This window comes from Lissotriton vulgaris, chromosome 3_1, assembly GCF_964263255.1.
Source record: "Lissotriton vulgaris chromosome 3_1, aLisVul1.2, whole genome shotgun sequence".
Classification (NCBI taxonomy): Eukaryota; Metazoa; Chordata; class Amphibia; order Caudata; family Salamandridae; genus Lissotriton; species Lissotriton vulgaris.
Genome location: NC_141689.1, coordinates 2,017,357,200 through 2,017,381,000, shown reverse-complemented (window position 1 = coordinate 2,017,381,000; position 23,801 = coordinate 2,017,357,200). Strand labels below are relative to the sequence as shown.

Genomic DNA, 23,801 nt, shown 5'->3' with positions numbered 1-23,801 from the left:
CTGATCTTTCCATTTGCTGATTGCACTTCCGGCAGCAAAACGTTTGACGGACGGGCGGACGCTTCTGCTGTCATAAGTGATTCCTGGGATTGAGACCTCAACTGGTCTCCGGGGGTGATAGTATATGACACATTCTGCAAATGTACACAACTGCATTTTTTTCAATCATAAAAAATAAGTAAATCTGTGCAAACGATAGGCATATATCTACGCCTCTTTGGAGTTATTGATTTTTAGTGACTCACCACCTAGTTAATAAATACAAAGACTATTCCTCTATATGTGCATGAATATATTTTACATTTTTCGAGCTGCAGTTAGCAAACATCTCATCTTACTCTTGATGCCCACTTATTTTATAGTCAATCATTTTTTTATTTTATATTTTTCTTCACATTTATTATATACTGTGTATCACATATCAATGCCTAAAAGTGCAAATACATGAATGCTCTGTCACTTAAAGTGCAAGACGTGATAGGTGTGAATTGAGTTGGAGTTCTCACAGCTATTGGGTGAAACCACTTAGAGGATCTGACGCTGCTTGGGCCCTCAATGGAGCGTCACTTTCCAGCATAGCCAATCAGTATCCAGCCTTTTACAGTGGCAGGTGATGGTTCAAAAGAATTATCCAGTCCAATGGAAATGTCCAGCTGGACCTTCATTGCTTTATGCCATCATATCTTTGACAGATAAAATTCATGATTTCTTGGCCTGTTTTCGGGTGTGTTGCACTGGGAAATGCTTGTGCTTACTTTCCCCTTCTCTTGGTTTCTCCAGCAGGAAAGGGTCAGACGGCTGTTGGAGATGCCTCAGCAGCTCCCCCAAACTCCAGGCTCGGGCCTGCCCCGCTTACCTGCCATCCAGCACTCCCTATCGCGACTCGGGGACCCCGAGACCTTGTCTTTGCGCGGATTCTCCAGGGCAGGCGGGGAGCCCCCAGAGGTGCCACCTGCAGTAGCCACCAAGCACACCGAACGCTCCTCCTCCTCCTCATCCTCGGGCAAGGACAAGGGGATGAAGCTCGCGCCACTCCAGCACCACATCCCGGAAGGAGTGCCGGTGACCACTGCTGATCCGTCCAAACCCCGGCTGCCACTCTTTGGTGAGTCAAGGCTGAACTAACAGTGACTTCTCCAAACTGGCCACATTTAAAGGGCCTCTTGTTCATTTTTCGATAAAATGGCCACTTTGGTCATCAGTGATATGAATATGTCCCATGGTGCGCGAGAAAAATGGAAAAGATGTGTGCAACTTTGGTTTCTTAGTCTAGCTTCTTCTCCCTCTCCCACTCCCACTCCTTCCTTCTGTAACCCTTTCGACCAACAGCAACATTATCCCATAATGGGTATCAATGATGTACCTGTAAACTGTTCATAAACCTGCTTACTGATTACCTTCTGGGGAGTGACTGTACCTCCAATACTTACAATGACCACACTCTATGATAAGGGCAAGATATGAAATGATATGACATGCCAAATGTGTTACACTACCTCCACTCTTGCTCTATATTTTTACTGCAAATGGAGTGCGTGTGTTATATTTTTGCTGCACATGGTGAATAATTTTGCAAAGTGGTGTCATGGTGTAATTTCAGGAATTTCACATAACAAGGTAATATGGATTTACATATGGTTTATTTCATTTTCATGTTTTTCCACATTGTTGAAACATACCTTCTTCACACTAGAGGTTGCAATTTCTCAGAGCTTCATTATCTTTGGAGATTATTTTGTGTGCGGGTAATTCAATTTTCTCATATAACTTATTTTCTCATGTAAATTGAGACTGGGTGGAAGAATCCTGAGATTTCTAAGCAAAGGGAGGGTGACAGCAAATGTAAATATCAGGAAACATTTCAGAGGCTACGAGTAGTTTAAATAGACCGACGAGGTGTGGTAGGAGTCAAGGACAACCATGAAGAATCGAGATGGTATGCATGGTGGGCCAGCTGGCAGCTGCACAGCTAATGTTACGTTAGCTGAAAAGTGAGGAGCGAGAGTGGGTGTTAAGAGAAATGACAAAAAATAAAGAGAGAGTGGAGGGACCAGATAGAGATGGTGGTGAGTGAGCTACTCACGTGGAGAAAGGCGATTGTAGAAGGTGATTTTTTTTCTCATAAAAAGTTTTATTAGATTTTGCTGAGATAACATGGCCCCTCAGGCCAGTGAATACAAGAACAATAAAGCATACCAAATGATCATATACAGTAACATAAAACACACAAAAAAAGTTGCTTCACCCCATCTCAGCACCCAACAGCCAGTACCAGAATTCTCAATGAACGAAAATTCAAGGCTGCTCCCTTTGTCCACATCTATCATTCCCATTGGATCGAAGCTTTTCTTCAACAAAAGAGTTAACTGAACGGACAGGCTCCTGAGCAATACCCCAATAGTCCGCTGACCTTTTCCAGATCTTGGGATGTTTCTGGGGGCATCCCCGCGCCTCGTACATCGTAACCTCAAGCGCCATGCAATCGGCTAAACCTTGCTTCCACTCTGCCAAGGAATGGGCGTGGTCTGCCTTCCATGCCTTAGCTATATCCATCTTTCTCAAGGTCAAACCCAGGAATAGGATAGAAAGTGATTTTTTAATATGAAATAATTAACAGATATGGCCAGGGACAAGAAAGGGAGGTCAAGATAAGGGGTTCATTAAGCTAAATCGAAATTGGTATTCTTTCTGAAATTGGGACAAAGGAAGGTCATGAGATTTTAATTGAACTGTTCTTTGGTTTCCATTCATTATTGATGTTTTGAATGAACTAGGCAGAGCAGAATGGTCAGCAAGATCAAGGAAGGAACTTGCTTTGATCCTGAGACTATGCACAAGGTCCTATTAGACAAGTTATGGCCCTGTGGGACCCATAGGATAATGATACATATATGTTGATAATTAACCAAGACTTACACTAATACATAGATTAAGGTAATTGGTACAGAGGAGGCCAACAAGTCTGTGCTCCATAAAATAATTTTAAAAATACCTAAAACTCTGGGATTGCATTTTCAGTGAAAAGAATATAACATTTGTTACTGAATCCTATTGAGTTGAAGATCATTTTTATCATGCACATCATGCCCCAAAACAACCAGTTTATTTAGTAAAGTCATCAATGATGTGGGCAGCGAAGCTTTGAGGTGGTCCTGAAATTGCTCGTGGCATTTTCAGTATATGAATTTGAACAATTTCTTAAAATGCATAGAATAGTAATATTTACTAGATGGAACATTACGTTTGATTAGAAACACCGACAATTCTCTAAAAGTGCAGTTCCTGAGATAAAATGTTAGAAGAACGATAGAATATCCTCAGGTTCCAAATAAACTGAATAAAACAATAATGCAGGTCCAGCCAAGCTGATATTTCAGTTAGTGTATAATTAAATAGATGTATATTGAAATTGATGCTCTGCCATTTGAAAACTGGTTTGAAGACAAGATTTATTGAATGAAGCAAAATAAGCTGCTAATAAGAGTTTGGATCATTTAAAATTTGGGGTCCTTTTAAAACTTAGTGAATTGAGTCAATCATGTTAATCTATTGTATCAACTGTACTGTCTTTAGAAGTAATGCCTTTTTATCTGATGTTTATATTCAACTGCATTTGCTGTCACAATAACCTAAAGAATGTGTATCTGCAGAATTTGCACCTTTGGCAATTTGTGATCAAATAATCCTTCAAATGTTTGACTCATTTGCAATGTAAAGAGAAGCTAATGTTTTAAAAGATTTGGGAGCATTGGGCTCATCTGTGATACTCCAGTGTGTTCTCCTTGCTTGTCTGATTAAGTAATAAGCATTTATAAACTATGGATATATGTGGAGAAGTGTGGCTCACTGGTTAGAAGTGGCAGACCCTGAAGCAGAGATCAGGCCCGGGACTAGGGTTCATATCCCGACGCGGCAGGGTCTTGGGCTCAATCTCTGCGGACTCGATAATTCTCTCGCCTCGGTGCCTACTCTAATCATGGGTCCCACGCTGCAACTCTGGGCAATAGCTTGCTTAATCTCCACAACGGCCCCAACAAGACTGGGATGCCCCGACTGAAAAACTCCCTTTGGGAATTTTAGATTCCTTCCCCCCACTTACTTTAGAGGATTTGGATAGCCTCCTTAATAAAACTAAATCGGGCTCTCCTCTGGATTTGTGCCCCCTCAGGATCCTTAAACAGTGCAGGGAAACTCTCCTGCCCCCTCTGGTTGATATCATGAACAGAGCCATGAGAGATGGCCTCTTCCCCACCCAATGGAAAAGTGCGGTGGTAAAACCTCTTTTAAAAAAAGCCTCCCTGGATCCGTCGGTTTTAAAAAACTTCCGGCCCATTTCACTACTTCCAGCGCCAGCAAAGATGTTAGAAGCGCATCTTAACACGCATCTTGCTGCTTTTGTAGAGAGCTCTGCCTGTCTTGACTCCTCTCAACATGGTTTCAGGAGGGAACACAGCACTGAGTCGACGCTCACCATAGTGTTGGACAATATCCGCACACGCGTTGATGAGGGCCAGACCACCCTTCTTATCCTTTTGGATCTGACGGCAGCCTTTGATACCCTTTCTCCCTCAGTATTAACATCTCGGCTGAGGGAGATTGGGGTGCAAGGTGCAGCTCTAGATCTACTCACTTCTTTCCTCAATCATCGAGTGCAAAGAGTGAAGTTGGGGGAGTACCTATCTCCATCCCTTCCTGTGCAATGTGGGGTCCCCCAGGGGTCGGCTCTTAGTCCGACCCTATTCAACATCTATGTGACCCCACTTGCCAGGCTTATTAGATCTTTTGGGATGGAGATAGTTTCCTATGCGGATGACACCCAGATCCTTGTCTCTCTCTCCCAGTCTAGCGTCCCGACTGCCTCCAATTTTAGATCTTGTATGGAGGCAGTCGGTCAATGGATGATCCTTAATTCGCTGAAACTGAATGGAGAGAAGACGGAGGTAATGGTGTTTGGAGGGAAAGATGACGTATGGTCATCCTGCTGGTGGCCAGACTCACTAGGAGCCTGCCCCACCCCTACCTCCTCTGCAAAAAATCTCGGGGTTATGATTGATCCTGCCCTCAACATGGGTAAACAGGTCAGCAGAACCATCTCCACCTGCTGGGGCATTATTCATGTCTTGAGGAGGATCAGGCATTACCTATCCCTGCAGGCAAGGAAACAGCTTGCTGTTGCCCTCATTGGCTCCCGGCTGGACTACTGCAATGCGCTGTATGCGGGAATGAATAAGAGTCTACTGCAGCGCTTGCAGGTAGTCCAGAATGCCGCTGCCAGGTTTGTCCTGGATCTTCCTAAACGCTCCTCAGCCACAGCGGCTAGAAAGCTGTTGCATTGGCTTCCTGTTGAGGACCGCATTCACTTCAAGATCCTATGTAAAACATACAGGGCTTTAGCTAAAAACAGTCCCACTGGTGTAGGATCCATCCCTCTAGGGATCTGCGTTCCTCTGGCAGACGTCTCCTATCTACCCCCCGTTTCAGGAGAGCGAAATGGGGTGGCAGGGCCTTCTCCACCTTGGCGCCCAAGTGGTGGAATGCCCTCCCGCTGGAAATAGGATCCCTACCCACTCTTCAGGCATTCAGAAGTGCTCTGAAAACACATCTCTTTGTGCAGGCGTATCTGTAGTGGTGTAGTGCTTACATTTATTACTTGTTTTGTTAGGCGCCTTGATGCCTTCGGGTTATTGTTTGGGCGGTATAAATTTTATTCAATTCAATTCAATTCAATGCCTGGCTTCACCTTGGGGGTGCCCAGGAGGGGCATCTCACAGAGAGAGCCAGGAAGGGTTCCACAGCGTTATACAGCGCCGGGGTGCCCCGTTGCTGGGGCAGCTGTGCGCTTTACAAGTATACTACATTTACATATAAAATGTATCAGTCTTGCAGTGGCCTTTTGTAATCTAAGTCTTGTAGGGACATCCAGCAACAAAGGGCAAGTGAGTGCTTGAGATGTTTAGCACACTGGGGTCTGGGAATGGTTTGTACATTCTGCTGTCAACTTTCATGAACATCCAATTGTCAGTGCTTTAGAGAATGGCAATAGCTTTGGAATAGCTCTGCGACTGTGGGTCAGGTTCCAGACTGCATACTTTGTGATATTAAATGATTTAGCTTAAAGGGAGGATCTTTGCAATTACTGTGGTCTGGTATTCCGAAGACAGGGGTTTTCATGGAGTGTGGAAGAATTTTGCCATTTGGATGCATTTTGTTGCATAGCCAGAGAGACTCTTGTTTGCCAACTTTAAATAAAAGTGGCAGTATTGTTTAATTGGGAGACAGTGGATGGGGTGAGTGTTTGGAGTTGCCTCTGTCTAATGATGTTAATGCTTTGGTTGATGAAGTTTTCCTTACTCATGTTAGTCAGAATGAAGATTTCGACAATGGTTGTAAATCATATTGGGAAGGGAACTTTGTTTTGTTTGTGGAAGCAGCACTCGTAACGTGCAGGATGTACGGCCACATGCATCAAAGTAAGGTTTTGCGATTCCTTATTTGCGATTTTTAGAGAATCGCCAATGAGGAATCGTAAAATGGGATGCATGATTTAAATCGCATAATATTTGCAATTTTTACCGAATCGCAAATATTATGCAAATTCTAATTTGCGATTTCGCAATTCCCATTGATTCCTATGGGCCAAAAGGCCCATAGGAATCAATGGGAAGGCATTGACATTTTGCGAATTTCAATTAGCGATTCGCAAAATGTTAATGCATTCCATGGGTGCAGGGGGTGTCCACAGGACCCCCCCTGCACCCCTGAAATGTATTTTTAAGTGCATGTTTCACACACACATGTCCTAAGGACATGTGTGTCTGTAACATGATAGTGTTTTAAAATGCAATTTTGAGCATTTAAATTTTTTTTCGCAAATTACCACGAGGTTCACCCTCGTGGTAATTTGCACCCCCTAATTGCGAATTCACAATTTGAAACACAATCATGCATTGCTTTTAAGGAATCCAAAATTTGCGATTCCTTAAAAGCAATCGCATTTTTGGAAATCGCTAAAAATAGCGAATTTCACAAAAATGCATGATGCATCCAAAAAACCTATTTAGGAATCACAAACGGCCGAATTTACCGATTCGCATTGTTTGCACTTCTTAAATAGGTTGATGCATGTGGGCGTATGTTTCTGCATTAAAGGGTAGTTTGAGGATACAGTGCTTGTCAATTGAGTCTCAATCCAGTTGCTTTTATATTGTATATATTGAAGAACAAGTTCATGAGGAACAAAGGTAACTATTTACGGTTGTTCTGATGGAAATAACTAATTCTGCAAGTAGGTATCACTATGCCTAGACTTTCCACGTAGAGAGAGCCAGAAACTAATGGCACGTGATTGAGCTTCTGACAATGCAAAATAGTAAAATAAAGCAGTCTACACAAAATACAGAAATATTGTAAGATAATTCTGTCAGCAGGCAGTTGGTCTAGATTTGAATATTAGTTTTCTATTAAATGGTATAACATAGTCAAACCCCCAGAGGAAAGACCACTTTACATCATTAGTCAACGTGGCTCCTTGTGCAAAGTTTACAATTGCAAAAATCAGAGTAACTATGCTCATGTTATATGAAAGGTCCAAGAAGTAGGTCAAATCTCCTCTTTACAACTATAGAATATGGAGTATTATAGCACTTCCTCTTTTTCTAATGCCCAATATACACCATTAAATTATAAACCACTCAATGCAATCTGCTTGAAGTTATGGTACGCCTCATACATTTATGATCATTTAAATAATGAATGTGCAGAGTTCGTTAACCTGGCACTGCAGACGTCTAGTTAATCCCTAGGTCAGGACTAGCTAGATGACATTGGTCAATTTATTGTTAGAAGTGAGTTTAAGGACATATTATTGTAAATGAAAAAAAGAATGTGAATGTTTCAGGTTTCCGTACTGTAAACACTCTGTATAGAATAATCTGCTAGAAAACTATTGTTTACCACGATAAAGGAGGTCTTCCTAGGAGCATCATTTATGGATGTTAGATAAACTGTAGCTGGAATGAGCATTTTTCTTTTTAGGTTAATTCATATATTAAGAGAAATAGGTGTGCCTAAACATTTGACATTTAAAACAAAAAAGATAAAGTACTATATTTAAGATGAGTGTCTTGTTTGCAATACAGAATTATGTTTTGATAATAGCTTATATTTTTAAAGTACAGAATTGCAAAAAACTTTGGCTTTTGTACTCTTCACATTTTAAGTATGCATCTCTGAGAAGGGTAAATTCAAGTGGCATAATAGGTTGGCTTAAGAGTACACTGATGGGTTCTCATCTTATCTCATCTGATCTCCTATTCATTACAAAGCTTCTTGGGGCTTGAACTTTCTGCTTGCTGGCAGGCTTACCCAAATGAATACATGTTTTTATTATAACATATAAATTGGAATAGAAGATTGTCATGGATAAAATAGATGTGGAGTGGTTAAGCATTTTATAGTTTTGAATTAGTGTTGGAAATGATGGGACCATCATATTAAGCATGTCTGATCTTGCTGATATGGGCATCAAAAGTTTAGTATGAAAACAGCGGGTCCTCTGTGAAAGGTAAGTGTGAAGTCTCTGTTGTAATAACAGCGGACAGAGTGATATAAACTGCAATGAGCAATTCACAGCAAACAAAAACAATTTGGTGTAAGATTGTTTGCCTTCAGGGATGTAGTAACATTTCCTCAAACTACAGACAAGCCTGACCACGAGATTCTGAACCTGCTGTACCTTATCTAGGAAGTAGGAAGTATGCAGTTGAACCTAGGCACAGCATGCTTCCATGATCTAGTCTAAGGGACATGAAGGTGTTGGATCAAAGAAAATGGAGATCCGAGGAAGGAATGGACATTTGTTATGAACGGGTGATGGTTGAACAAACAGGGAATGTAATCAAGGAACAAACAGAGCCATTGCAGGCTAATATCACTGATCCCAGAAAAGCAGTCTGAATGATGACAGTGGCCTGGTTGATGATATTAAATCATGCAGATAGTTCCACAAATACCATGGTTGTAGCGTCTCTCACATCTTGAGCCATATGCATATCATCTAGCATAGCCATTAACACTGACTCAGCGCCCCTTAATGATAAGAAGCCAGCCTGTTTAAAGTCACAACAGTCAAGATATCCAAGATTTGCAGTTACAAACCACAGCACAATGGGCCTCCAGTTAAGGGGCTGTTGACCCAAAGATGGGATTTCTTTAGAATAGGCATCACCTGGATACCCCTTGGGGTGATTAGCGTGCTATACAAATACTGGTTGATTAATTGATCGATTGAGGCATGCATCGTTGCCCAGAGATCTGGGCCACTTTGAAAGGTAGTGTGGAGAACACAGGAAAGAATAAGAGTTACATCAGTTGAAAGGTCACATAAAGTGATTTACAATTTTTCATTTATGTTCTAATCCATAGAATAGCAGAAACCTGTTCAAAATAGTCTTACCTGCACACTAAAGAATAACACTGGTACAGCGCTATGACGCCTCACATAGCAGATTGTATACTGCATTCTATATCAATACATAAACATCAAGATGGTCTCTCTTCAGCATGATCTGGAACTGTAGATCATTCTTGGCATCTCGCTGCGCCTGGCTCAAGCTTACAAGGCTCACAGTGAGACCTCAGTTGCTTATTTAGTTTGGAATATGAGGTATTTCGTGGCCTCTTTGAATGCCATCACATACTTATTTGATCTCATGAAAGCAATAACTCTTTACACACACAAACAAATCATGCTTCATTGTGCCTTCAAATATCATACACGTCACAGTCGCCATTTTAGCACATTCTAGTTTGAGTACATTTTTATTGTATTTCATCAAAGTTAAAACCATGCACAGTAAACAGCTTCCCCAAGTGTTCCCTCCCAATCAGTCTCCCTACCCACACCGAAACCTCCTTTCATCCAACTAATTCATATCTCCAGCTTAAAAGCAAGCACATTGATTACAAGTTAGAGACCTGTCAAGTGGCAGTCCGTCACATTTCAGTTTCAAGAATCCTTGATCCCATAGACTCCTAGAAAGCACAACGCGTTCTTAAACAAACCAAGCCTCCAGCAGCCCGGGAATTACCCCTGCTTCTGTATTGATTTGTCTTAGAACTCCTGGAGTCCTGAAAGAACTGCGAGTTCTTAGTGACGTCTTATGTGCAACCTTACGTCAAACTCGGCACCTTCCAGGTATAAATATACCAGCATCTGCCTTAAGCAACACACAGTGGTTTGGAGCAGATCAGCTATCTGCTTGCCCGACGCCCTGCTGATGCGAGTGCCGAAGGAAGCAGACCCTCCCTGCTGATGCACTGAGAGAGACGCAGTCTTTTCTCCTGCCGAGAAATCCAGCTCCAGTGTTTCCCTGTCACCAGGTCCTGAAGAAGATGGTATGAAAAATAATACAGGCCATCGAAACGCGCGTTGACCAGTTTGAGTGGAACACCCTAGCTCACAACACAGCATTAGAGGGTGGAGTTGTTCACCCCTAGGAAGTCACCTGTGTATGTAGTTCTGAGGTGGGGTGTGTAGAGTGAATGTATGGAGTGTAAGAGATATGGGGTCAGATGTAGGTAATCCCAATTTACCTATTCTTAAATACCGAATTTTACCGATTCGGTATTTAAGAATAGGTAAATGGGATGTAGATACATTTTCGGTAAAAATTACCGAATCGGTAAGATTCGGTATTTACCGAATCAGTATTTACCAATTCGGTAATTACCATTCATTCCTATGGGCCTGGAGGCCCATAGGAATGAATGGCAATTACTGAATCGGTAAATACCGATTCAGTAAAATGCAGGAAACATTCAAGGGTGCCACGGTGTCACTTTGACACCCTGTTTCACCCCTGAACCGTGCTTGTGTGCAGATGTGGCAAACATACATGCCCTAAGGGCATGTATGTCTGCCAGATGGCACAGTTGAAAATGCACAGATTTGCATTTTCAAAGGTATTCCTTATTTACCACCAACTTATAGTTGGTGGTAAATAACGAATCCTAAAATGGGAAAAGCACTCATTTGAGTGCTTCCTACATTGCAAATTCGGTAATTTACTGATTCAGTATTTTAAGGAATTGGTAATTAACCGATTCCTTAAAATACCGAACCAGTAAATTACCGAATTTGCAATTTAGGCCACCTACATCCCAAATGCTTAATACCGGTCGGTAACTTCTGAAATTCGGTAATTTCGCCCGTTACTGACCGGTATTGGGCCCCCTACATCTGGCCCATGGTTGTTTAGTGTGAAGAGGTATGAATGAGTGTGGGGGACCGTAAATGTTGGACTTTCTAATTAGCTTAGACCTGTATATGATAGTGTACTTTATGTACATTTTTTGTATAGATTGTGTCTTTTGAAAATTATTTTTTGGTGCTATTTGTAATAATTGACTAATGTCCATATCATTTTTCTTGTCTTTTATATAATGTTATTTATAAAATATAACACACTTTGTAAAAAATGAAACATAACATGTTGAAAACTTAAACAAAACGAAAAAAAGAAACAAAATGTGGAAAACAAAAATAAGAAACAACTTTGTTGTGTAGGAGAGCAGTTTTTTGCGCCCTCAGCATGAGCTTGTCATAAGCCTTATGAAAAGAAATAGAGGTCTAGAGGGATTATAATAGATATTTCTGCTTCCTGCCCTAGTCAGCAAAGGGGTTTGTTTCACCAACAATTGAGTTTTATTTGTATAGAGGTCTCCAGTCTACAAAGGTTTGCGACTTTCAGTAATTGCCATTATTCTCCATAGAGTTCTAGACGCAGGTATCAAATCGTTGTATTTGACCATCATAAGGGTGTTACAGTTTGAAGTGGCAGCATCACTTCAGCATCACTTCCACATCACATCAGCATTGGGTTTGGACCAATTTAAGTTGAAGCCAGACTCTTCTTGGAACTTGTCCAGTCCTTTTATGAGAGGAGAACAATATACAGTCCACAAACATTGTTAGCTTGACTGTTGTCAAAGCGCTTGCAAAGCATACCCCACGGAGTACAGGTTATTACACATTCTCTGGGCGAGTGATAGCAAAAAGGAGAGGGGACAGCCCTGTGTTGTTCCCCATTCTATAGGAATCCATTATGACATTCTCCCATTTATTTCAACTCTCGCCTTGGGGGCATGATATCCCTCCACCAGCTCCCTATAAAACCGATCTCTCAGAGGGTGTCATTAATGAAGCAATCCATGTTACTAACCTGGCCTGAGTGCATTATCGTATTCCTCCCCCTGACTTCTAGCATGAAGCTTTTGGTCAGTCTCTCCAGAAGTTTGCTCAGTTTGTATCTGAATTTGCAAAAACAGAATAAAAACAATAGGCTTTGCCAGATACCCCTCCACCATCTAGGCAAGCAAATATCACACTATACAACAAGTGATGTGGAGGAATGGATACATACAAAGTGGTCATAGGGTACATCAAATTACTCCTATTTCATGGTATATAGTCCCATCTAATTTATCTACATCTCAAAGAGCCACATGCCACCGTTTTTTCCAGGTTGGAACAATTATTCATTTCTTTTTAATTGTTCTCCATTAAGTCAACATAAAAAAAAAATACATAAAATTACATAAATCATTACGGAAAGACAACACTTGTTTCCGACCCCCCGCCCCCAATTTTACAATAAAGTGTTCGCTTTCTGATTAACAGTAATACATTGTGGAGTAATGCTCTTACACACTTGAGGTACCAGCTACACCTCTAAACCCTTTTAGTAGTGAGTGCATCCATTTCTAACACAGTATTTTTAAATATGTGGATTCCTTTCTTCAGTTGTCGATGCGTTTCAGCCCTCATCAGGAAATGGGTATAAGGAACAACTTGTAAAACCTCCTGGGCACTAATAGGCATCTACGTTCCGATCTACAATGTAACTGCGTGACACACGAGAATCAGGTCTCAATCGCGCTGGTACTGGCACACTGTCAACTATCAAGGTACGCTTGATCCCCTTTTAACAGCTTCACTCCTCCGTACATGTGTTCCAGCATAGTCCTCGTATAACGCCCAATGAGCTACTCTTCGGGCACCAGTCTATGCCTCCTCTACTTCAGCATATTTTGACCTTTGAATTGCATATCTAAAGCTCAACCCAGCCCAGGAAAAGCTACTTTTGAACATGATTCGTGCATACCCTGATAACTTAATGATCATGCCTCTGTGGAATTGCACAAGTGTGCAAGATACAAAGATTATTGAAGATCCTATTTCTAAGAGTTGACCGTAAACACTGGCCTCCTTGACTAGTACCTTTTTTCAAGAATTCTCAACATCCAAGGACAGAGCTGCATACAAGTGCAACCGAGCGGGCCGTGCTCAGGGACATGACTCTGATACCTGCTATCTCCTTTCCACTTCGGAAATATGCTTAGACCTAGATCTCCACAGACATCCTGCTGAGGCCAAACTGTGAGGAGTTGGTGCTCTCTTCCTCTGGAGAAAACACTGAATTGTATTTTATAGGAAAACTGCCTGCTAGTGAAGCTAGAAGTCTGCTCCAGACATGGGGTCTCTTCATCTAGCTGTTCAGGAACTTATCTAACATCATCATCTGGGCTATGTAGCACCATCAGGTCACAGGAGGACTGTTAGTTACTCATTGCAGCAGTAAAGCCGAGCTCACTTTCTTCATAAATCTCCTCTGATTCATTGCAATTTAGAGCCCCCATGCAAATTCTAGTTGCCTCCATAGGTCTGGATGATTACAGTGACTTCAACCAATGGCCTGAGGACGTGGAGATGCAGCAAGCAGAGGTTAACCCGAGTCCACAAAAATTGACAAGATCTTATCATAAGCAGTTCTGGAGATAGTCACATTTTAACCCCAAGTCTCTACTCCAAGATACATTGTCTCTATCTTTGTCACTTGTGGATCAGTGGCCCATCGTTGGTGTGCCTATGTCCACCTTCACCATCAGATTTATTTTACTGTAACTGATGGTTCACAATGCAGTTTCCTAAGCTTGTGGATATTCTGGTGAACTGAACTGGAACCAGCTGTTACCCTTAGTAGATTATCCTCATGGATAGTAGGACTCTTGTATATTGCTTCCTGGTACTTTGGACACCATGGGGCAGATCTACAAGAAAGTGCTGCAGCGCGACACGGCAAGCCCTTTGGCTGTGCCACGCTGCAGCTCTTTCAGAGCACAGGAATGTGACATATCTACAATGATATGTTGCATTCCTGTGGTCTTCTGCGCTGGCACACAAACAGCTGTCATGTGCCAGCGCAGGCACCCTTGCACCATGGTGCAAGGATGCCTGCGCCATGAGGAGATTGTTTTTGTGCAGGAAGGGGCACCTTCCTGGACAAAAACAATCACTACAGGTATTTTCCTCATTCAATGCGGCTGTAGAAAGCAGCATGCATTGAAAGAGGAAAAAACAAGGAGAAATTAAAACATTTCTCCTCGTTGCGCCTGGCTTTGACACCCCTAGGGTGGTGTAGCAAACTGACGCATTTGCAGGTTTACGATTTCTCGTAAATCTGGAAATGTGTCTTGTTCCATGGGTGTTGCGTGGGAACACCCACAGCAACACCTATGGAATGCCCGTTTCACGCAAAGTGCTGCTTGTAAAGGGGCAATTTTCACCTGGGCAGGAAAAGCCTCGCAGGGTGGCTTTTCCTGTCTTTGTAAATATGGGACAAAAAAATGCGCTGCCAGTGCATCACAAAAAGTGACATACTGGCAGCACAAGGGGCTTGTAAATTTGCCCCCATATTGTTTGTACTGTGCTCTATGGTAGAAGAAGACACTGGTAGCCAAGTAGATTTAAAATGTACCTTTAATCCAGTTGTACAGTAAGATGGTAGGTTGGTACATCAGACAGGTAGTCCAGGTAACAGGTGAAGTATAAGTAGATTAGCCAGTAGTTAAGCCATTAGTTCCAGATAGTAGGTAACCCCTTGTAGCATCAAACCCCACCAGGAGCAGCCTGCCTGCTGCTCAGTTCCTCTCTTTCTAACTGTCATTCCTCACTCACACAGACACCCAACATTCCATGCATCACTGCATTCCCAACATTCTAAAGTAAACATGCACATTGGCTGAGCAGCAGGAAGAAAGGGTGAAGTGTGAAGTGTGGAACATAGAATAACTATGCAGGGCATAACAGTTTGTTTACTAAAGAACTGGGTAGCCACTAACTTCTTTGGGCAGGACCCTGCAGCTTTAGAAGTTCCAGGCATTTTCATGGCAATTGCATTAGAAAACCACTGACATTGCACCACCACCTGAAACTAAAATCACAGGAGTTTAAACAGTGTGACACAAATTTTGAACTTTTTCTGTGAAGAGAAAGTTAACAAGACTGAGATTTTGTTACTATTGTTCCAGCGTTTTCTCTCTATCTTTGCACTAGGCCCAAAGAAAGCACAACAAATTATCTTGATCTATTTATTTGCTTCCCTTCACTTTGGTCCTCTGATGGATCTTGCTCATCGCATTGAGTGGTGAAGGACCCTAGGGTGTCATTGTTGGCGACCTAACGAGGACCAGGAATGAGTAACCACCCTATAAATTTGTAATCAGGTTCAAATAGATGACTCTTAATACCATACTGTAAATATACAGAATGGTGACAGGAAGTCCAAATCTCCTGAAGGAATTTAAACGAGTCAAGATCACACAGACTAAGAGCTTGGCTGCTGCAAGGCAAAATAATAATAATAGAACCTGATGTTCTGTAAACAATTTATGACTATCTCTACCATACATTTAAAATATTTTATCTTTAACATAATCCCTGTGGAAAAAACAGTTAAGTAGCTCAAGCAGCTAAGTCATTTAAAGATTTCAATTCAAGATAATTTTAGTAAATGTCATCAGTGTGTCAAACAATCATTAGGCAATTCGCTGATGAATTCAAATAAATCAATTGCAGGCGTAGTGTAACACTACACTCAAAGTCCCTAGTCATGAATAGATCAAGTAAGAGTCTCTAAAATGGCAAGCTCAAGAGGGAATCTGGATAAAAGGGCATTATTAGGATATGGTTCGCCCAGGAGGCCAAAAGAAGTCCACAAGGCAGGAGATTCCTGCCTTTTCAGGGGCAGAAAGAGTCCATAAGTTCTCAGCAGTCTTTAGCGAGTCAGCCAGCAGGCCAACAAGCTTGAAATCAGCAAAGCAAATGCAGAGGCTCAGAGAGTCAGCCAGTCGGTTGAAAAGAAGCAAAGGCACAAGGCTCATGACTAAAAGCAAAAATAAACCCTTTTCCTCTGTGCATTTCGATAAAATAGTTAATCAGTCCGGATGTAACATCCACGGTGTTACCCTATTTCCATCAAACATCCATGTGGTAATCTTCCGCTTACGAAGTACAAAAGTGGAAACATGTAGATAGTCTCCCATGCTGGTCATGGGGAACAATTGTCATTCTTAATCACACGGTTAAAACAAAAAAGACTATTGATTGTCCGATTTTTCTCATGTGCTCGTCGCAAATGTCCGGTCCTCTTAGAAGTATCAATCATTTTAATACATAATGTATCCAGTCTCTTCATGTCACATGAGAAAGAACAAAAGTGTTACATGAGTAGTGACTTGAACAATGTACTACTTATATCTTTCATGAGCAAATGTAGGCCTGAAAGTAAAGTTGAGTTAATTTCATATTAAAGCAGTATAACAGGATTTTTATATGCATTCATTACAAATTAGTAAATAATGTCTCCAGTTATATCATCTATTCCACGAAGCAATATCGTTTTAGGAAATCTAAGACCACTCTTACATAAGGAACATTTTTGGAAAGTTTCATACTCTTATCTCAAAGCACGGTGGAATTGCACCAACTTTTCCATGTTCAATAGTATGCTTCAAAGTTACTAGAGAAATAGTGTCTTGCATTCTCTCATTTGAATTCATCATATAGCTGTGAGTAATCTTAGTAATGTTTCATAACTATTTTTGACACATTTATTATTCTTTAAAGTATTATATTTCAAAAGCTTTGGTTTGATAAGTAAATGTATAGAATATTTAGCATAATAAAAACCTTTATGAAAATCAACTGTTAGACATTTTATGTAACATTTTCTTATTATATTTTACAGTTTATGCTCTCTTTTATGGCAAATGTATTTCATTTTCTCATAATCATTGACATTTCTAAAACAGTATGCAGAGTGCACATTCAGTTTATATGTCTATTCTCCTTCTCATAGTGTGTTTTGATATTGTGTAAAGGATGAATAGTTTTTACATTGCATCAACCCCCCCCTCCCCTTTAATGGCTAATGAAGCCATCACATAAATCTCACATCAGGTGTCACAGATCACAATACAGTTGTCTTTATCATTTTTCATCTGGCATCCTCCAGAGCTTTCAATTTGTCATTGTATTGCCTCTGCTTGTCTTCTAATTCTACAGCAGATTTCTTTCAATTATCACTCTATTCATCTTGTACATGTTTTCGTACTTTTATTGTCCCAAATACCGGCAACACACAAAGAACAATTATCACGAAGGGTCTCAATATTTTACCCACTAATCCATTTCCCAAGTTTTCCAACAGTTAGATAGCAGCATTTCCCTACTGCTTCCCAGGCACCATAAGCTTTAATTATTTCAAATCTGTAAAGTTTTTGCTATAACCCCTTGGGTCTTCACTCCTATCAGGTATATAGGTGGAACATTTATGAATCATTAACTTCCGGCATACTCCGCCCTCTTTGGCAAAAAGGACGTCTAAAGCAAGGCGATTTTGGATAACCATAGATCTTATAGCTATCATTTATGTATCTATAGATGAAATTTCTCCAGCTGTACTCACAGCTAATTTCTCAACTACAGTAGAAAGCGTTCTAATTTTTGTTAGGATTTATGATTACTCCTAAAGATTATAAGAAAATACTAAAAATATATCCTACAATTTTACTTGCCTAACATCTCTCTTCATTCTCTCATCCAGCTCTTTAGGAGTGTCATCAATTTATCCCACATGATAGATTTTTGAAAAAACTATTCCCATGAGGCAGGTTCTATGCCATTCACCAGATAATTTATTAAAGGCTTTTTTGCCACAGATGTAATATACTCCAGGAAATACAGTCTCTACTCCACTTAAATAGTGTCCTCAATTTCTATGAATTAAAAACCTGCAAAATTCATGTTAGTAACAATTTTTCTTATGAATATTAAACATTTCCAAATTATGTTGAAAATCTAAAGATAAAGCTGCCATATTTTCTGCTATTCTATGCTCTTCTTTATGTGGTGCCCATGATGGTACTTTTGAATGGTTTGCAGCTTTAATACTATTATCATTGCATCTATTTTGTTCTGAATATATACATTTATTTTCTACTTCTGTCAAATCACAAGTTACTTTATGTCAATTTGCATAAGCCACATCTAAACACAAAGTTGGTCTAAAGAAATATCCTATTGTTTAAGCTTCTTTAGCTTCAGGATGAGGACTTAAGCATTTGAAAACATGTACTAAATTCTAGTTTGAGTAATAAAAAGATACGGCCATTCCACCCTGTCAAATGCTGTGGTGGTGTCCAGCGAAACCAATACCGCTGGTTCCTGGATAGTTGACGCTCTATCCAAGGCCCTTTGTTCTCTGCGCAGGTTTAAGGCGGTGTTACTATGTGGCATGGAACCAGACTTGTCCGAATGCACCAAGCTACCTATCACCTTCACTAGTCTGATCGCCAATAGCTTTGCTAGGATGTTGGGCTCTACATTAAGCAAAGAAATTGGTCTATAAGAGGCGCAACAAGTCTTGAGTTTCCCTTCCTTGTGAATAACCCCTATATTAGCAATCCGTTGATCCATGGGAAGGGCACCCCTTTCCTTACTGTCCTCAAACATCGAGCGCTGATACTGGGCAAGTTTATCCGGTCGGAGCTTGTAGAGCTCAATAGGCAGGCCTTTAGGGCCCGAAGCTTTCCAAGAATTAATTGACCATATCGCTTGGGCTACCTCTTCATTCAAAAACTCGGACTCAAGATATTCCTTTTGCCATCTGACAGTACAGGAAGCGAGATGTCCTGAATTAAAGCGCAGTTCTCTTCTAGAGAGTATTTCTCTTCGGTACTGTATATATTTTTATAATTTGGCGCAAACAGGTCGGCAATTTTCTGCGGGTCTGTGACTGGCCCAACGCCTTCCACCAGGAGCTCAGGCACCAGACGACTAGCCCATTCCTTCTTATCCAACCACGCTATTAGTTTCCCTGCCTTATCACCATGTTTGTAAATTCTATTCTGTGTCTCCCTTCCCTTAGCCTAGCTCTATCTGTCGCTATGGCCCTGAACTCATCTTGTTTAAGCTGCAAGAGATGTAACCTCTCAGGAGTTACCTCCGTTTCTAAATCGTTCCCCAGTCCCTGCACCTCACCCTCCAGGTGTACCAACTCCCTCCATCTTTCTTTTTTCTGTCCTGCTATCAAGGACTGGGCCTGTCACCGAATTACCGACTTGTAGGCTTTCCACAGTGTCTGAGCTTACTCCACTGTACCCTCATTTTCAAGGAAATAATGGTCTGTTTCTTGGATTATTTTCTTATGAGTACCGGGGTCTCGGAGATACCAGGGATTGATGGAGGCAATTCTACCTACCCTCCTCTGGTCCAGGACGATGTGTGTCCAGATCGGTGAGTGGTGAGATATACTCCACCCAGGTGCTGTATTTCTTTGATATCAAGTACCAATGCGGCTAGAACTAGTCTATAACCCATACGTGGGAGGCTTCGGTGGGCGCTAGATAAAAAGGTATATTTAGTCTTATCCGGATTGTGAGTTCTCCTCCCATCCACCAATCCCAGGGTATCGAGGAAGTCCGGCAACCACCGATACGCAGGTCTAATGTCTCGCGGGGGTGGCGGTCCAGTGTGCCTGACATTACTGCATCAAAATCTCCTCCTAAAAGGAGGAGGCCTTCCGGGAAGGACAACATTATTGCACTCAGGTCTTTAAACGTCTCACTCTGGAGGCCAGGGGGAACGTATACCGACACAAATGTGACAACTCTTGCATCCCATAGACCTGAGATACCCACATACCTTCCCCTATTTTCTGACCAAGTGGATTGCAGTGTAAACGGGAAAGAGTTCTTCAGTGCTATGCCCACACCCCGTGACCCGGTCGTAAATCCGGCATGCGCCACCAGTTTATAATCTCCCCTGTTCATAGCCTTACACATGTTTCCGACTAGGTGTGTTCATGTAGGAGGATGACATCTGGGGACTGTCTCTTGATATATTGGAGTACCATGCTACGCTTGAGTTTATCCCCAAGCCCATTAACTTTCCAACTAAGGATTTTAATCCCTGTATCTCACTGTGTACCCATTTGGACCCCCGTTTCCATACTGCCCCTTTTCTACGTTACCTTGTGTCAATGTCGATAAAACTATTACAAACCACAAGCAAAAATTCTCAAAACCGGACATCCCCTCCCAACCCCTCCCCTCCCTGCACCCCTGCCCTCTGGGCTTCAAACTTCCCATGATCAAACTTTAAGAGTGCCTGTCGCCCACACACACTAACTAAATGAAGTGAATTGGGGTACGTGGTGTCCCCCCCTTACGCTTGATATTGCCATACTAAATGTTCCCAAATGCAGATCTACAAATAGCCTGAAGTGCATTGGACTCCTCCCTCTCTGAATAATATACTTCCAGGCGGACCTCTGATTATCCCCCGCCTCTAAGCACTTCACCAATAAACCTTCAAGTCCATGATGTTTTCAGGCCCAGACCCCCGCCCTATAGGTTACCCCAAGTCAATTGCATCTTGGCGTTCAGCGGGCCTCCAACCAGTCTGCTGCCAATACCAGGCTCTGCTGTTGGCTTCCACCCGGAGATTGGCCAGGAAAAGCATAGCGTATTCGTATCCTTTATCCCGCAGTGCCTTTTTAACCCCAAGGAAGGAGCGCCTCTGCCTCTGAACCGCCTGGGTGAAGTCCGTAAAGAAGGTGATATCTGAGTAGTCCTATCGGAGCGGAGGGCCCGCTCTGGCATGCTGGAGTATCATGTCCCGGTCCCTGAAGTTTAATACTCTGGTGAGGATTGGGCGTGGAGTGGTCCCCTGGCTTCGCATATCCCCCCAGCACTTTATGGGCTCTATCAATAACAAAAAACTTTCCAAGTCCCTTAGGTTGCAGGTGCTTGAGGATGAGGTCCTCCACAAAGAGGTCAGTAGCTTGCCCCTCCGACTTTTCCGGAACTCCCAGGATACGCACGTTATTACGTCGTAGTCTCCCTTCGTAGTCATCCATCTTTGTTTCCGCGTACTTCCGAAAGGTTTGCAGTTCTTTAATATCATTTTGTATCTGGGAAGTATCGTCCACCAGACTAACAGTTGTAAGTTCCAATTGCTTGACTTTCTCGCTGTTTTTGTTCTGGTCCGCCCTGAGTAGGTTGACTTCCATGTTTATGGCATCCATCTTGTGCCCCAGCAATGTCTTGATTCCCACAATTGCCTCCAGCACGTCTTTGAGGGTAAGTTCTGGGTCCGACTCAGGCTGCACCCCACCGCTTTTGCCTGTTGGGAAAGGGTCCGGCAGCGATGTCTTGGGGAGGGTGTAGCGGTCAAGTCTATTCTGCTGTACCAGTTTGTTGCCTCTAAACTATGCCATTCTACCACCCGTGTCTATCCCGATCTCGTCTACTTAACAGATTGATTGACAGGCAAATCGACTAGGATCGCTCCCAGGAACAATGGCCACCCGGCGTCCCAGACAATATCCCTAGATCTGATCTGCAAGCGTGGCTAGGCAGTATCAGTGGCTGCAGTTGGGATTTGATGCAAGGTATAGGTATGCAAGGTTCGACGTAAAGTGTCAAAGCCAGAACCCACTCGGATCAATTGCTCAGTCACTGTGGGGTATGGCTAGTGCCAAGGAGGTCAGCTGTAATACAACGCCCAATGTCCGAATCCTGTGGAGGCTAGCAGCCAGGCTGTAGTCCAGATTCATCACTCATGCGCCCCGATGGAACAGTGCAACCAAGGGAGCACGCCATCTGGGGCCGTCTGCCAAGAAGCGTGACTACCTGCCTGAACTCCGGGCCACAGAACCTCCTGTTACGGTCTTATGCAGGTGGTCCTAGTGAGTTGGTGAAGTATAGGTGTCCCCCACCTCCATAAGTTTGTGGGTAACACGTGTCCCTGGGTGTCTCCACCTATGAGCACAGATCCGGCTGTGTCCACTCTGGGGGCCTACTGCACCAATTGTCCTGACAGAATGCGGGGGTCGCCACAGAACCTCTCTGATATCTCTGGCTCCTGCCCCCTGTCGCTTCAAAAGGCCTTGCTTGCGTCAGGTCGCTAGAGGGCTGTCCTCCACTTTTACTCGCCCTTGCTTCTGGCGGATCACTGCCGCCACCTACAACTGGTCTCAGCCTCTATTTGTTCAGTGCAGGATTGAACTTCACTTCTACATGATGCCCGGTATGATAATTTTCACCACGGACCCCAGGTAGCTCAAGCCCCCGAAGGCGTTCTCTCTGCCGCCCATTCAGTCCAGGTCTCTTCCGCCTCCTCAGTCCGCGAGGCTTAGGTAATCACAGCAGGGGACTAATTTGCTGCAGATGTTTTTCCGAGGGCCAACAGGACACCCACCGCGCCCTCCAGTACCAAAATCCAGCCATGGGACTTCCGTAGGCGCCCACAAAGGTCAAGGTCACGGGCTTGCCTACCTCCTGCACGGCTGCCACCGTCACGCGAGCCCCCGGCTTCTCCTTTACATAGAGGCGCAAGTTCTTTCCGGTCCTTTGTGCGGATAAGCAGCTCCCCGGTGCAGCAGGGGGAGAGGCGATGCCAGCGAACACTGCCCATGAGCAAAGGGGACACTCGATCCATCCCCCGGACACCAGCGTCAGTCGTCGATCTCCCGCAGGCCCCACCAGAGGGCGAAATGAATGGCCCACTGACTTCTCGCCTTGCCTCCATATCTACGTGAGGTCCCGGCGTCTCCTCCCCCGGTAGGCCCAATGTCGGTTCGTCCCTTTTCGTGGTTTAACTGTGCTCCTGCGGGTTCCGCTGCAGCTGCATCAGGGTCACTGAGGATTCCGCCACACAGAATCGTGGTCTGGCAAACGGATAAAAATCACGGATAGACAGAGGAGAAGGGTAGGAATGGAGCTCTGTTAAGCAGCGGCCATCGTGCCTCGCGGCTCAGCCACGACCCCTCATCGGGGTCTGTTGATAAACTCTCTGCTGGGTAGTCACAGTGTCAACAAGCTGCTTATTCTTACTCTGCCAACAAATTAAATGCTGCTGAATCATTTCTGTAATCTCAGGTCCCAATCCATACACAAATCTATACACAAATAGCCCCATTTCCTTTTGTGCAACATTCTTCACTCCACTCTCCTAAAAACCTGCAACAATCATTTATAGTAGGTGTGAACTGTCTCTTTACTTTCTTGAGTTGTTCTGTCACTCTTGACCCAATCGATCTCTTTAGGAGAGATTTTTGATTTCAGAAAGGTAACCACCTAATTATATTTCTTCATTACCACTGGAGATGGAGCATCTGCTTTAGGATCTCTCTAGGGCTCTCTCTTGGGCCAATCCACGGAAACTTTTCATTCCATCCACAAATCACCTTGAACCACAATTTCAAACAAGGTATCCAAATCTTTCCACAGCACTTTTGAAATGTTCACAAAACTCTGAACTTCTTTGTACCATTCCACTGGATTATCTCTCGGTTTCAGGTAATCATTTGTGAAAGATAAAATGTCAGCCTATAACCGAAGGGTTCCAATATAATTTCTTCTAACTTCACAGTTCATCTTGCTACATCCACAACTTT

General features: G+C 42.9%; 1 protein-coding gene across 1 annotated transcript in view; it reads left to right on the top strand.

Annotated features, from left to right (window-relative positions):
* The first annotated feature begins 785 nt into the window (after positions 1–785).
* Positions 786–23,801, top strand: part of LOC147728741 (EF-hand calcium-binding domain-containing protein 6-like) — a 377,333-nt gene continuing 354,317 nt past the window's right edge. Inside the window, exon 1 of the mRNA XM_086962496.1 lies at positions 786–1,105. Within this exon, the coding sequence (XP_086818622.1) occupies positions 808–1,105 (298 nt within the window). The 5' untranslated portion in view covers positions 786–807. The remainder of the gene's footprint in view (positions 1,106–23,801) is intronic.